Below are 14,174 nucleotides of genomic sequence, written 5' to 3' on the forward strand. Positions count from 1 at the left end.
AAGAAGAGCCAAAAAAAAAAAAAAAAGCTCATTTTCTAGACAACCAGAAACAGTGCTGATTCTGTCAAAGCTTCATTTGGGTTCAGCCTCACAGCACTGCCAGGTAGTTACTGTATTATTACTTCCATGTTCTAGTACATGATGAAGACCCCAAGGCCCCAGTGATGCAGCTAGCCTGGTTCTTGTGCTGTGGGGAGGAATGGAGAAGAGATTCTTCCAGAGAAGAGGGAGGGAAGCAGGCAAGGGAGGAAAAGGAAGAACAGAGGAAGGAAGGGAAAAGAGCAAGGTGGGGCCAGAAATTCAGAGGAGAAAAACAACTCCATTGGGGTGGCCCATGGAAGGGTGACTGGGGCAAAGAGTTGATGTCAGGCCTCCTGGTGGAGATGGGCCTTGTCTGGGACTCATGGGGGTCTCATAGATATGCAGGACCCAAGGCCAGAAAGCCCAACGCTTCACCTCTGCCCTCTCCTGGATGATTATCTGGTCAGGTCTCTGGGCATACACATGGGGGCGAGTGTACATCCGTGTCCTGCACATGACACAGGTATATGCTCATGCATACATGTGTACATACACAGACGGGGATAAAACTACACATAGGAGGCTCCCTGGACTTTTTTCTAAGAAGAAGGCAATACCCCCACCACAGTCTTAGATGTCCTCTCAAGACCCCCAAGGGTGGTGGTGGAGAAGGAGTGGAAGGGCCTGAGGGGATCAGGCAGGAGCACAGTGTCCAATGGGCCCTTGAGGTGGTCACCCAGAGCACGACTGGACATCCGGCCTGACCAGTGTTAGCCAAGGCTTGGCTGGGGCAGTTCCACAAGGGTGGGGCCAGTTGGAAAGAATGCACCAGGCCACCCCTCTTCATTCTGCATCCTCCTGTCACAGAAGTCTGTGTGTAACAAAGAAGTCTCTCTTGGGATCTCCCTTCCTAACTCAGGTCCCTTTGCTGTGCACAGGCCTGAGCAGCTCAGCCTTGGTGGTTACTATTAGCACCAGAGGTAGCTCGCCCACACCCAGGGGAATCCCCCACAGCCAACTCCAGCCCCAGATGTCCAAGAGCCTGAAGCCCTGGGAGGGTGAGGCAGGCAACATAAGGTCTGGTGGCCGCAGGGTGGCTCTCCTGAGCTGATAGCACTGTGCCCTGGCCTTCTGCCAACAGGCTGGCTTGGACATCTCAGGGGGCAGAGCCCCCAGCCAGCCTGTCTTGGCAGCTCCTCCTCCTCATGGCGAGTGACTTCACTTTGACTTCTTATCTGCAGTGATGTGCGCAGCTCTTACTCAGCTCTGAGCTCAGCCAGGCAGGAGGGCGCGGCTCTGTGCACAGCAGGAAGAAAAGACCCTGAAATAGGGGCACCTCAGGTCTAGGGACCTGGGATCCTCCCACCCCAAGCTCCTATGTGCATCCCATTCCTCTGTGCCCCGGTGGGGGCCAGACCTCAAAAGGCAGCTGGGAGGCGGGAGGAGAACAGTGGACTTTTCCCACAGGAGCCTAGTACCCACCTCCCGCCTCACCCCAGGACCTCCCATGTTAGGGACCCAGAGTCTTCCCTCTTTTTAGTATCAGATGTGTTTATAGGCATCATTTCTTGGAGCAAAAATTAAATTCTTTTGGGCTCCAGTTCCTTCTTGCTACTTGCTCTGCTACCCTGTCAGCCCCACATCCTAAGAATTCTAATGTGTGGTGGGGGGGAAAGGGTATTACCCTCCAAGCATCCCGTTAACGCCGGCTCCCCGTCTCTTTGAAAGGTGTGCCCGGTCAGATTCCTGTTTTCATTGGCTGGACCAGTCCTAAAGAGGGGTTCACAAACTACCGCTAGGACACCCCCAGAGGGACTACGGAAGCCACTCGCCATGCGCACCCCTGGAGTGCACAGAAGGCGCGCCGGCTCCGGGTCCCTCGCGGGGGCTCTTCCCCTCCTCCCGCCTCCGGCCGCCAGAGAGGCCGCGCTCCCACCGCACCTCCCCCCTCCGCGAAATGGCGGAGGATGCGCGCCGCGCCCGGAGCCTGGAGGCGGGGCGCCTGCCTGGTCTGCAGGTCCGTTCCGGCTCACCCCCAGCCAGTCCGCCCAGACCCCGCATCCCCGCCTGGTTTCCCTGCCCTCTCTGGGCGGCAGGGAAGGTCGAAGCGCAGAGACAGCGAGAGGGCGCACAGGCTGAGGAAGAGTGACTGTGCGTGCGGAGGTGCACGGCTTGGGGCTGCGGCTGCCAGGCCGGTACTGGATCCCGCACCTCGCCCCTACTCGAGCCCCGCCCGGCCTGCACCCCGCGTCCGGCTCTGGTCTCCATACCCTCGCTCCGGCGTAACCGCACCAGGGATCGCCTGGGGAGGTACCCGGCGCCCCGCCTTTACTTCCGCACCCTGGCCCCGCCCCCCCGCCGCCCCGCCCCCCCCCCACGCCGCCCTCACCGCCCTGCCCCGCCCCTGCTCTCGCCTCGTGCGCAGCCCGCGCCCTCCCCTCCTCAGTCATGTGCTCCGAGCCCCGAGCACAGCTGCGGAGAGTGCCCTGGAGCCCGCGCCCCGACGCTCGGTGCCTGCAGTGTTCACTGCGTCCTCCGCTCCAGGACGGGCGGTGCTGAGCGCCGCACCCCGCTGCTGAGCCCCCCAGCCCAAGGAAGCGTCCCTCTCGCCGCAGCCGCAGCGTGCATCGGCGATGGCGAAGGCGACGGCCAGCGCCGTGGGGCTGCGGTTCCTGCTTCTGCTGCTGCCCCTGCTCGGCGAAGGTGAGTTCTGTCGGGGACTGGTGCCCGCGGCGGTCGGGGCGAAGTTGGAGCCGCGCGGTGGAGTGGACGCGTTCGAAAACTCCTTTCTGTTCGCGGCGGGCAGCGGGCCACGCAGTTACTGGCCGCTTGGGCTCCATTGGGAGTCGGGTGGTGTGGCGGGCAGCGCGCCTCGGGCCCCAGGCTGGGCGGGTCTCGGGCCGGAGCGGGACACGGGCCGGGCGCCTGTGCCCAGGGCCCGAGTCGCAGCCGCGCTTGCCTGCCTGGTCGCGCCTCGCGCCACAGCGGCGTCTGGGGCGAACCGAGCGGATCTTGTTGGCGTTTCGGTGCAGGTGGGGGACGACGGGTAAGGTAGCCCTGAAAAGCCTGCCACTGGGGCAGGAGGAGTTGTGTTTCTGTAAACGATTGCTCCATCTTGGTTTCCTTGTCACACTCCACGTCGGTGCGTTTCTCCTCCGGCTCTGATATCCTCTCTGGGGTGAGACCGGAGGAGATCTGCTCTTTTTAAAACGGTTGCTTTTCCTTGTGAGTTTTTGCCACCCTACTTCTTAAAAATCCCCCAAGCCTGTGGTTTCTAGGGAGGCTGCCCTCGAGGGCCCGCTCGGGCTGGCCCAGCGCCGCCAGCCCTGGCTCCAGTCCCACCCGCGTCTTTAGAGTCTCCTGTTGCTGCCCCGCAGGGGTACCTGAAGGCGCGGCCTTTGGCACCATTTGACCGTTCGGGGCCAACATGCACCAAGCGCTTTTACCATCCTGGAGTGGAGTAAGGCTGTGTGTCGTCAGCATAGGTGCTGGGAGGATTCGAAGTGGCTTTGCAAAGGCTGGTCACTGCCCCCACCTCCAAAACTCTCGACAGATGAATGAATCCCAAGGCTGTGGAATCTGCTCCTTACCGCCCCGCCCCCCCCCCCCCCCCGTGGCCACGAATTTTAGTTTCTCTAAAATTGTCCCCGATTTCTTTTTCTTAAATACTTATATGTATGTACTAAATTTCCCTCTGAGAGTAGCCCCCGCCACCCTTCCCCACCTTTCCCTTCAGCCTTTAGGAATACAAGAGGCAGTGAGTGGTTCCCTGCTTCTGGCCCTGGGTCCTGCACTGACGGTGGGTTCACAGGCCTGCCCAAGGTTTCATTTGTATGACTGGATCCCAAGCTCAAGAGTCAGATACTTAAACTAGGATGGGCCCCCAGCCCATCACAGGAAAGGCAGGGGAGAAATCCTTCCCATGCCCCCGGGAAGAATGGGGGAAGCATTGGGAGTCTGGGGTCAGGGTGCTGTGAGGCGGAAACAGAAGGTTGAAAACAGGGCAGAAGTAAACACAGGCAAGGCGTTCAGAAGATCTCTTGTAACTCTGTGTTGCAACTTTGTAGTAATGGGCGGGTGATCAGGTGAGAGGCGGAAGCCAGGGTGGACTGGGCGGCCTCAGAACCTAGCAGAGGACTTCCCATGCCTCTCCTGTGCTTAGCCAAGGTGTCCAGCTGAGGCTAGGAGGACTGGACTGGGAGCGGGGCTGCCAGCATGGACCTGTGACACTTGGTAGGAATGCAAGTGGCTTTTTCACAGCCTGGACTCAAGGAGTTGGGTGGTGGGAGAAAGGCCCTCCAATCCAGGGAAAGCAGGTCTCCTGCCCCACCCACTCTTCCAACAGGATGAGTAAGAAACCGTGATTGACGACACTGAGAGTGGAGAGGTGGCCCCGCGGTACTCAGGAGGAGACAGCTGGGCGTTTGGAGAGGCCTGCGGGCACACTACTCAGAGTGGCAGTTCTGGAGCCCTCTCGGTGTGGTGCTCCAGACTGCCGCAAGTGAGCGGGGGCCACTGCTCCGGGACTCGCCCAGGCTGGGAGTAGCCCGGAATCGGGGCGCCCCCTTGTGGATGCAGCCCTTCAGTGGCCGTGCCTGTTACCTGGGGTATGGGCTGGGTCTCTAGGGGATGAAAGCCCTCCCTGCTGGCCTAGACCTACCTCCCCCAGACCGGAAGCTCTCTTCTGTGCTGGATGGCTGATGAGAGGCTGGGTAGGGAGGCAACCAGATGGAGTGGCAGTGGCCTGGACCCCAGTGTTAGGGAAGGAAAGCACTGCCTCAGGGCTGGCAGGGATGGGCTAGAGGGCTCAGGGGTGCTCAGACCAAGGTCATAGGACATCACCAGACCCCTAGTGTGTGCCCCTCTCCATGTGTACACACTCTCATTGTGTAAGAATGCACACGCCTTCAGAAAAAGGTGCCATCCCAGACACAGACTCCCAGAGTAGGGCAGTACTCCTCACCCACACTCTGGTATCTGTGTGAGGGCACACATGGGCACACACTCACATGCTCACACACACACACACACACACACACACTCACTCTCATGCTCACTCTTGGTGATCACCGAGACACCACTGCCCTTTCTCAAGGATATGTGATCATGAGGCCTGTGGACACACTCACACCCATGCTCGGCCCCTCACACTACACCCTTGTCTGGGAAACCCAGCCCCCCTCCCTGCTACTCCCACACATTGCGACCCCCGCGTGTATACACAGGGACACCTGCTCCTCCCTGCTCACACTCAGGGGGCACAGCCTGTCCACCTGGGGCATCCTGGACCCATCTAGAAGTTGTTCTCAGAAGAGTGTGTGGCGTTTTACTGCTCCAGTGCAGGTACAGATGTCCCCGTGGCATGGATGAAGAGACTGATTCCCAGCTTCCAGGGCTCTCCCTGAATGTCTCAGGCTGACTGCTCACCCAGCACCTTCTCCCTGACCCCCTGCTCTTCCTCACGAGGCCTCGCACCTGCCATCTTCCTGGCCTGGCTTCTGGGGTCCCGTTTTGCTCAGCACCTCTGCCCACAAGGAGAGACCTGCCCCCTGTGCCTGCACGCCCCTGGGGCCTCTCACTCCCAGTATGGGCCATGACTTACAGCCTCTCTCCAGGCTGCGGGCCCTGCCCCTCTGCAGTTGGACCACTTCTGCTGGACCAGCGGGTGCCAGTGCAGCCCCTCAGCCAGGAAGACTGCTCTGCTGACCTCTTTGTTTCTCTTTCTGCTCCTTCCCTCTCTGGCCAGGGACGAGTGGTGGTGTGCTTCACCAGGCTCACCTGGGTCCCCCTAAAGCCCTTCTGGCCTCTGGGAGCTGCCTGCGCCCCACACTGACTGTCCTGGGCCCTAGCAGAGTCCAGCCTTCTGAGGGAGCAAGGGGCTGGGTCAGCTGGTAGGCTCCTAAGAGTGGGGTCTGTGAGCAGAGAGCAAATGGGGAAGTTTATTGAGACCATTGCAAAATTGCCTTTATTCTGCAGAATTGCATTAAGGATGGCTAAGTAAATCACTGTTTCCTTGGTGGTGTGAAGAAAATGGGATTCTTTTACCTAATGGGGTGCTAATGGCCTTTTAGCCAGGGGAGGAGAAAACAAATTAAAAATTATGGGACCTGGAGTATGGGGTGCCAAGCGGAAGCGGGGTGGGGGGGCAGGAAACTGCTGCCTTGCCTGAGGGCTTCTCCCCCTGTGACCCAAAAGAGGTGTCCTCTGCCCATTGGTCTTAACTGGATAAGGTGATGCCAGCAATGGCCACCCCAGGGGGCCCACGGCATGCTGATCCTGTGCTCAGCACCGCCTGTCTGCTACTCACTGTATCCTCCCGAAACCCTGAGGGATGTGGCTTTGTATTCCCATTTCACAGGTAAGAAAACTGAGGCTCCCACAGCCCGTGTACCTGAGCCCGTGAAGAGGACTTCATGACTCTGTGGCCCTGGTCCTCTGGTTTTCAGCAAGCCCCTCCTCTGGGCCAGCGGTGGTGGGGGCCTGCAACAGGGCTCAGGAGGAGTCCGGGGGTGGGCGTGGGGAAGGTCGCCCTGAGTCTGCTCACCCACTGGTCACCCTCTGGTGGGGTGCTCCAGGGGCCCGAGGGACAGCCTGGCCTGGGTCTGGGACGGAAGTGTGCTGCCATGCTCCCCAACACCTGAGTCAGGAGCCCCCAGGACTCGGGCTGATTCTCAGCTGATGTCTGGGAGTCCTACAGGTCCAGGAACTGCCTCCAGGTGGGATCCTGTCATAACTGGCCCCAGGGGAGGGAGCGTGCTAGTGGTGTAGGCTGAGAGTGTGACCCTTGTACCCGCCTCTGCCTGGGGACCTAGAACCTGACAGAAGCCACTGTGCTGAGGAGTGGGGGAGGGCAGGGGCTGGGCTTCAGGGCACATGGGTATGACTGTGTCTCCTTACCTGGACTCCAGGACATTCTGGGAGAAGAAAGTGCCCACTGGGCTCCCCAGGAAAGAGGCAGAGCTGGAGAAGTGCCCCCCAACAACGGTATTGCTTCCTTCTATCCTGAAGAAGTGGCTAGTCTCCACTCTGGAGACCCACCCCCTTCCTGTGGATGTGGGGGAGGACACTTCCTCCTGTGGGGGTTGTGTTCAGGCTCCAGTCCCTCATCTTCTCCTCTTCATTTCTTTCTCTTCTTCCTCCTGGTTTCTGCAATTGTTTTTCTGAGAGAGTGACTTAATAGTAACAATAACAGTACTGGTGAGCAGCCCACATACACGCTCCGAGGGACCACCTGCCACCCAGGCAGCTTCTCCAGGACTAGGGGTGCACCCGGGGAGAATGCAGAAGGTGACTTTGACCTCAGAGCTATCTCCATGTAGGAGAAATGGGCAGTAAAGGAAGCGCCAAGCTGTCATTTATCTCAAATGTGTGTGTGTGATATCAAATGGAAGTGCATGGCAGAAGGCAGGCTATGGGGCAGGGTGGAAGCGGGGATGGTGGGCTGCCAGGCAGGAAAGGGGCCCTTCTGGGCTTGGGCCACAGGGTGTGAAGGCGGTGGAGGACATCCCCCTCCCTCCCTCCCTCCCTCCTTCCTTCTCACTTGCTTCCCCTGGGTCTTCAAGGGCAGAGTGCTATGCTTTATGGGTGGGCATGCTTCAGCTCCTGGAAGGCTGGGGGGTTGGTGTGACTCAGAGAGATCACCCAGGGCCATGACCTGGGTGGTCTCAGAGGAGCCTGAAGGGGTATGAAGACTCAGGCCTCCAGAGCCCACACGGCTTTCCCTCCCTACCCCAGAGCAGCGGACTGGCAGCGCAGGTCCCCCTCCCCGACCCCCGTGTTCCCATGCTCAAGGGAGGCTGTGGCTCCCAAGACAGAGCTCCGCCATACCTGAGAGGACCTGAGGGTATTGTCCTCTTTGGGCTGAAGCCCTGGGAGCCCCTGTGGACGGGGCCCACTTCCTGCCTGGCTTCACCTCCCAATCCTCCCACCATCCGCCTTCCCAAGCTCTGGACCAGACGAGACCTGGGCTTCCATCAAGCTCTGGCCTCACAGCTGGGTAACTGTGGGAGCCCCTGGCACCTGTCCCTGAGGCTGGAGCCTGAAAGCCAGTGGCCCTATCAGCTGTCCACTGCAAGACCCTGGGCAAGGTAGGGTGGGGCGAGAGAGAGCAGGGAGGTAGAATTGACGCCCCCTAGAAAGCGTGGTTGTGGGGGTGATGACGCCAGCAGGAGCTTGGGGAAGGCAGTTCAGGCACCACCTGGGCCCTCAAGGAGAGCAGGTGGCCAGCCCTGAGCAAACACCTCTGTTTGCTTTTGCCTGGTGAGCGGCTCCACAGAGTAAAGCAGCTAAGGCACCACTGTAGAAAGGTCACCTGTGCACCTGGACAGGTGTGTGCCCACCTGTTGGTCCGGCCGATGCAGGCTCTCCGTGACATCAAGGATACCTAGTGGGACTGGGGGCCTCTGTGGCGGGCAGGGCTCAGTTCTGGGACCCGACCCAGGTCCTGGGGGCCCCAGCCCACCGCCCCCAGATTCAGGTACTGGGACTTTACTTTATCCCCATCTTAAGCCTTCACTTTTCTGACCTGGGAGCTACTGTCTGGGTTCCACAGGGCCCTGGGCTCCAGAGAAGTATCTAAGGGGCAGGGTGGCTGGGAGAGAGAGGCAGAGCTCCAAGCTGTGTCCTGAGTACCAGCTCTGACTGCCCTGTGATTGAAGAAACGATTCTGCTTCTGAAACAATCAGAACCTCCCTGGTGAGACGATGGACATCAGAACTGGTTCTAGTCCCCCATTGCTGCCTATGGGATTGCCAGAAAACTCCAGTGGTTCTTGGTCTTAGCAAAAGGGGGAAAGAAACCATATAAGTCCTAAGCTTTAATTAACAAAAAAAGGAAAAGAAAAACTATAAGTTCCTAAGCTTTAACTAACAGCCTGGAAAATGCTTGGGAAGATATATGTTCTGTGTGCCAGAACCTGAGAGTGAGACAGGTGTGGGGGTGGGGGGCGATCTGGGGTGCACAGCGTGGTGGTGAGAGTCCGAGTGGAGGGAAGGAGTTTATGGAGTTTCTTAAGTTTTTCTGCCCCTGAAACAGTCAAAGACACAGATACGGTGAAACAGCGAAAGACCCAGAAGCTGGGGGGCTGGTTCAGAGTGTGCTTTCTCCTTCCCTCCTCCCCTATCCTGCCCTTCCAGCATTGCCCGTGGCGCATCTGCTGCTCTTTTTTTTTTCTTTCTGGGAAGGAGAAAGGATGGAATCAGGGCTCCATTCCGCCACCTCTTGGCCATGACATGGGTGCAAGGTGACCGTGTACTCTGTGCTGTGAGCACATGCTTTGTCACTGGGTTGAGCCTCCTCATCAGATTGGCACCTGCAGGGGATCTTTACAGGAGATCACACATGTGCCTCCACAGAGCCTTGAGAAGTCTCCCCTGGGACCCTCTTGAATCTTCTTCTGCAGCCTCCTATCCCCTGTACCTATGTGAGCAGGAAAGACTGTGAACTTGGGGGTGACAGGAACCCCCAGTCTCAACGTCTCAACACTGTTCATTTGTCTCCTGATCCCCGCTCCCTGCCCTTGGCAGCCACTCCACACCTGACTGTGTGCACAAGAGGGGCCCAGAGCTCTGAGGAGCCGGGTTTGTAGGGCCCTGGGCTCTTTGCCCATTTCCACAGGCTGGAACCCCATCACAGGGTCCTTTTCTCTGAGAGAGAAGCCGGTGTGCAGAGGAGAGCACGGTGGTTTGGTGGGATGCACACTGGGGCACCTGTGCAGGCTCCTGGGGTCCGCTCTGGACTTGTGCCCTTGCGTCTTCCAGGGTGGTCTCTCCTGCGGAGATGGGGGGAAGAACAGGGTGGTAAACAATTAAAATTCACTTCTTTTGAGGTATGAAATTAACAACACAAAATTAGAGTGAATAGTTGAGTGGGATTTAGCACATTCACAGCATTGCATATTCATCACCCCTGTGTAATTCCAGAACATTATTGTTAATCCCCCAAAGGAAACCCCATACCCATTAGGCAGTGCGCCTAGTCCCCCCACACTAGCCCCTGGTAACTGCCACTCTGCACCTGTCTCTATGGACTTGTCTATTTTGGATATTTAGAATAAATTGACCTTTCATTTGTATCCAGCTCCTTTTACTTGGTTGGAGGTATATCCGTGTTGTAGCATGTATTGGTATTTCATTCCTTTTTAAGGGTGAGTAATATTACATTGCATGTATTGGGTTGGCCAGGAAGTTTGTTTGGGTTTATGAACTTTCAGGCCAATGCAACATGTATCACATTTATTTATTCATTCATGTCGGGGGACATTTGGGTTGTTTACATCTTTTGACTTTTGTGAATAATGCTGCTGTGGATATTTTTGTGTGAGTATCTGTTTGAATCCCTGTTTTCAGTTCTCTTAGGTATTTACTTTGGAGTAGAATTGCTGGGTCGTATGTTAATTTCAACTTCTCTGTTTTGAGGAACTGCCAAGCTATTTTCTGATAACAACTGAAACATTGTACAATTTTACCAGCTGTGTGTGAGAGTTCTAGTTTTACCACATCCTCACCAACAGGTTACTTTCTATTTATATTTTTAAATTGTATCCATCTTCTTGGATACAAACAGTGTCCTCATCTATGGTTTTGATTTGCTTTTTCTTAATTATCAGTGATGCTGAGAGTCTTTTCTAGTGCTTCTGGGCCATTTGTATCTTTTTTGGAGAAGCAACTATTTTGCCCCTGTTTTAATTGGGTGGACCTTCTTTTGTTGTTGAGTTTACTTTGCTTTATCAAATTTCCACCAGGTGTTGCCAAGAAGCAGTTTTTGGCCAGAAACATTTCAGTGTCCGAACCCCAGGTCCCTTTTGAAGAGGACATGGCTTCATCCAGTGTCCTTCTGTGGGGTTGAGTCATTGTGACCCCACTGGGACCCTAAGGATAGTCTCAGAAGACACCCTAAAGCCACATTGAGCTCAAATGTCCCAGAAGCAATGGTGTCCCTTCTTGTAAGTGAGATGCCAGTGCCCAAGGACCATTCTGTAGAAGATCTGGGGCTGGGGAGGAAGATGCAAGGTTCTGGGGACCAGTGACCTACTCAGCCCGCTTGACAAGGCAGGACTGAGCAATAGAAGAACCCAGGGCTGCCCTGTCTTTGGTTCAGTTCAGTTCAGTCGCTCAGTCATGTCCGACTCTTTGTGACCCCATGAATCGCAGCACACCAGGCCTCCCTGTCCATCACCAACTCCCGGAGTTTACTCAAACTCATGCCCATCTTGTCAGTGATGCCATCCAGACATCTCATCCTCTGTCGTCCCCTTCTCCTCCTGACCCCATTCTCTCCCAGCATCAGGGTCTTTTCCAACGAGTCAACTCTTCGCCTCAATCCAGACTCTAAAAATAACCAGGCAGATCTGGCGTAAGTTGATTACCGTAATTGCAGCTGTGTGATGTCGTACTGCCAGTTCCTTGAAGCTGTTTTCCTGGGACAGCAGAATGTACCAAAGCAGTGTGCCCCACCCCTTGCACCCAGAAGCTGCATGAGTGCTGGGACCCTGCTCAGGGTGGGAAGATCTTGACTGGGGGGTTATCAGGAAGCCTTTGTGGGCCCAGGGAGGTCTCATTCAGGAGTCAGGGAGGAGGCGGCTCCTTGCCAGGCTGTCCTGTGGATGCTTCTGGGACTTTGTATGCTTCCCTTTTTCTTCCTCTTCCCACACAGTATCTTGGAGATTTTTGCTCTTTATTCAGACTCCTGGTTATTTATTGCAGGTTGACAAGTGCTTGGTTTGGAAATGAAGGGTAAGGCTGGAAAGGAGGAAGCAGGTTGGAGACATGGTCTTCCTGACCTTCCAGAGTCAGTCAGCATCCTCTCTCCTTGCCTCTGGGACCTTCCTGGTTTTCCAGGAGGTCCTGGCTGGGGGAGCTCTGAGCTCTGTAGTAGAACTGGGTGTAAGGGAGAACTAGTATGTAAAGACACCACACCAGTATGAGGCAAAAACACACATCCTCCCAGCAGCCTGGGTCACCCTTGTACCAGAACTCGTCTGCTGGTGGTCAGCCCCTGCGTGATCCCTTCACAGCCTGAGGCTGGGGCCGCAGCTGTGACCCAGCAGACACTGACCAGGACCCCAGTGCATTCCCTCTTGCCTGTCCCTCTGCCCTCCTCTTTCCTGGGACCATCCTGCATCACTGCATCTGATTTGCCTCAGTGGCAGACCTGGGTCCAGTGTCCTCTCCTTGACTTTGTGATGAAGGTCAAAAGAGCACAGGGACCATACCCAGGTTAGACTGAGCTCCTCCAATGGGAAGGCTTGCCCTTGGCAATTTCCACGCCCCCACCCCCCGCAAGACTCTCAAGGGAGGTGCCAAGAGACCCCGAGACTCCAAGGCTTCCTCCTTGGGAAGCTGCCCCTGGGACTCTGGACACTGGGCTGAATGAATTCAGTCAGTCTCACTCCAATGGTCAGAATGTTAGTCTGCTTTTATTTTTTCATTTGTTTTGTTCGTTGAATAAATGCTGCTGACGACAAGCTCTCTTTAATAAACCACATGTTCTTTGCAAAAAAAAAAAAAAGAGAGAGGGAGAAAAGAGGAGAAGTGGCTCTGGCTCCCACCAGTAGGCGCTTGGTCCCAGCAGTCCTTCCAGGGAGGGTCCCTGTCCCTGTTCACAGCTGGGAACAGACGCAGGGAGGCTGAGCACTGAGCGGGCCATGCAGCAAGACAGAGAAGGAGCGTGGCCGGGGCCTGGCTCTGCACTTGTCTCTCTGCTTTCACGAGTCATGCTTAAATCTCTCCTTTGTATCTAGACTCACTTCTGAAGGTGAAATGTGTGTGTGTATGTGCATGCATGTGCACGTGTGCACGCACACATGCTCAGTTGTATCCTACTCTTTGCAACCACAGGGACTCTAGCCCTCCAGGCTCCTCTGTCCATGGGATTCTCCAGGCAAGAATACTGGCGTGGGTTGCCATTTCCTCCTCCAGGGGATCTTCCCGACCCAGGTATCAAATAGTAGGATCTAACAGCGGCAAAGAAAAGGACCCCTCAAGGCTCAGTCCTGTGTCCAGGGGGCATGGGCACATCAGGCCCCTAGCATCCCCAGGTACCTGCACACTCAGCAGCCTTGACCATGTCCATCCCTGTTGGACAGCGCTGGCTGAGCAAACTCCCCCCTGGTCACGTCTTCCTGGGCTTTTGCTCTGTTTCAGTGAGATATGAAAGAGCAAATTTCCACGAGGAGACTTTTAAGGGCACCTGCATTTTTGAGGAGGCTGAAGAAGACTATGGAGGATTATTTAGGTTGCATTTTCCACCTGGTCAGCAAGCAGGTGGATGGGTGGCCTGGAGTCCCAGGTCATGGTGCCCTGGCTTTTCCACATGTGTGTGCACAGCCGTCACCGAGCAGAGGAGCCTGGTGGCCACGCATACCTAAGAGTAGAACCCTTAAGTCCTGGCTCACTCACTCTGTACAGCCTTGGGCAAGGTAGCCTCTCTCTGCCTTGGTTTCCTTGCTCTAAGACAGGAACCAGAAGTTGTCCTTACCTCTGGCAGTTGTCCTGTCCATTAGTAGGGTGATGCACGTGAAACATTTGGAATAAAGCTTCTCAGTAAGAATGCATTTACTTGCCAAAAAGTTCGTTTGGGTTTTTTTGTAATATCATGCATTAAAAACTCAAACGACCTTTTTGGCCAACCCAATAAAGAAGTCTCACTCGTGCTTAGTCAAATCCAACTCTTTGCAACGCCATAGACTGTAGCCCATCAGGCTCCTCTGTCCATGGGATTCTCCAGGCAAGAATACTGGAGTGGGTTGCCATTTCCTCCTCCAGGGGATCTTCCCGAGCCAAGGATCGAACCTGTGTCTCCTGCATCGCAGGCAGATTCTTTACCTGATGAACCTTTGGGGAAGCCCTTGCTGGTTAGTGGTAAACCTGGGCTGGGCGAAACTGGTGCTGGGGGGAGGGGCAGAAAGGGGCAGGACCATGGCTGTTCAAGGAGGTCCAACGAGGTGACAGATTTGTTGAGATCTGAGTCATGGTGCCCTGCTGGGTGTGAGGGGGACAGTTGCTGGGCAGCAGCACCAGAGTCAAAGCCTGGGATGTCCTGACCGGTCGCCAGGGCTGATCTGACCAGGCCGGGGCTGACACACCTGCCGTTGGCTGGGGCCACAGAGCGCAGGAACCCCAGAGCCAAGGGAGCCTGGTGACCTGCAGAACAGT

General features: G+C 56.2%; 1 protein-coding gene across 1 annotated transcript in view; it reads left to right on the forward strand.

Moving 5' to 3' along the window:
• The first annotated feature begins 2,479 nt into the window (after positions 1-2,479).
• The window catches only part of LOC122691266 (proto-oncogene tyrosine-protein kinase receptor Ret-like), a 49,885-nt gene continuing 38,190 nt past the window's right edge, over positions 2,480-14,174 (forward strand). Inside the window, exon 1 of the mRNA XM_043897919.1 lies at positions 2,480-2,724. Coding sequence (XP_043753854.1) covers positions 2,655-2,724 — 70 coding nt within the window. The 5' untranslated portion in view covers positions 2,480-2,654. The remainder of the gene's footprint in view (positions 2,725-14,174) is intronic.

The sequence above is a fragment of the Cervus elaphus genome, unplaced genomic scaffold, assembly GCF_910594005.1.
Source record: "Cervus elaphus unplaced genomic scaffold, mCerEla1.1, whole genome shotgun sequence".
Taxonomy (NCBI): domain Eukaryota; kingdom Metazoa; phylum Chordata; class Mammalia; order Artiodactyla; family Cervidae; genus Cervus; species Cervus elaphus.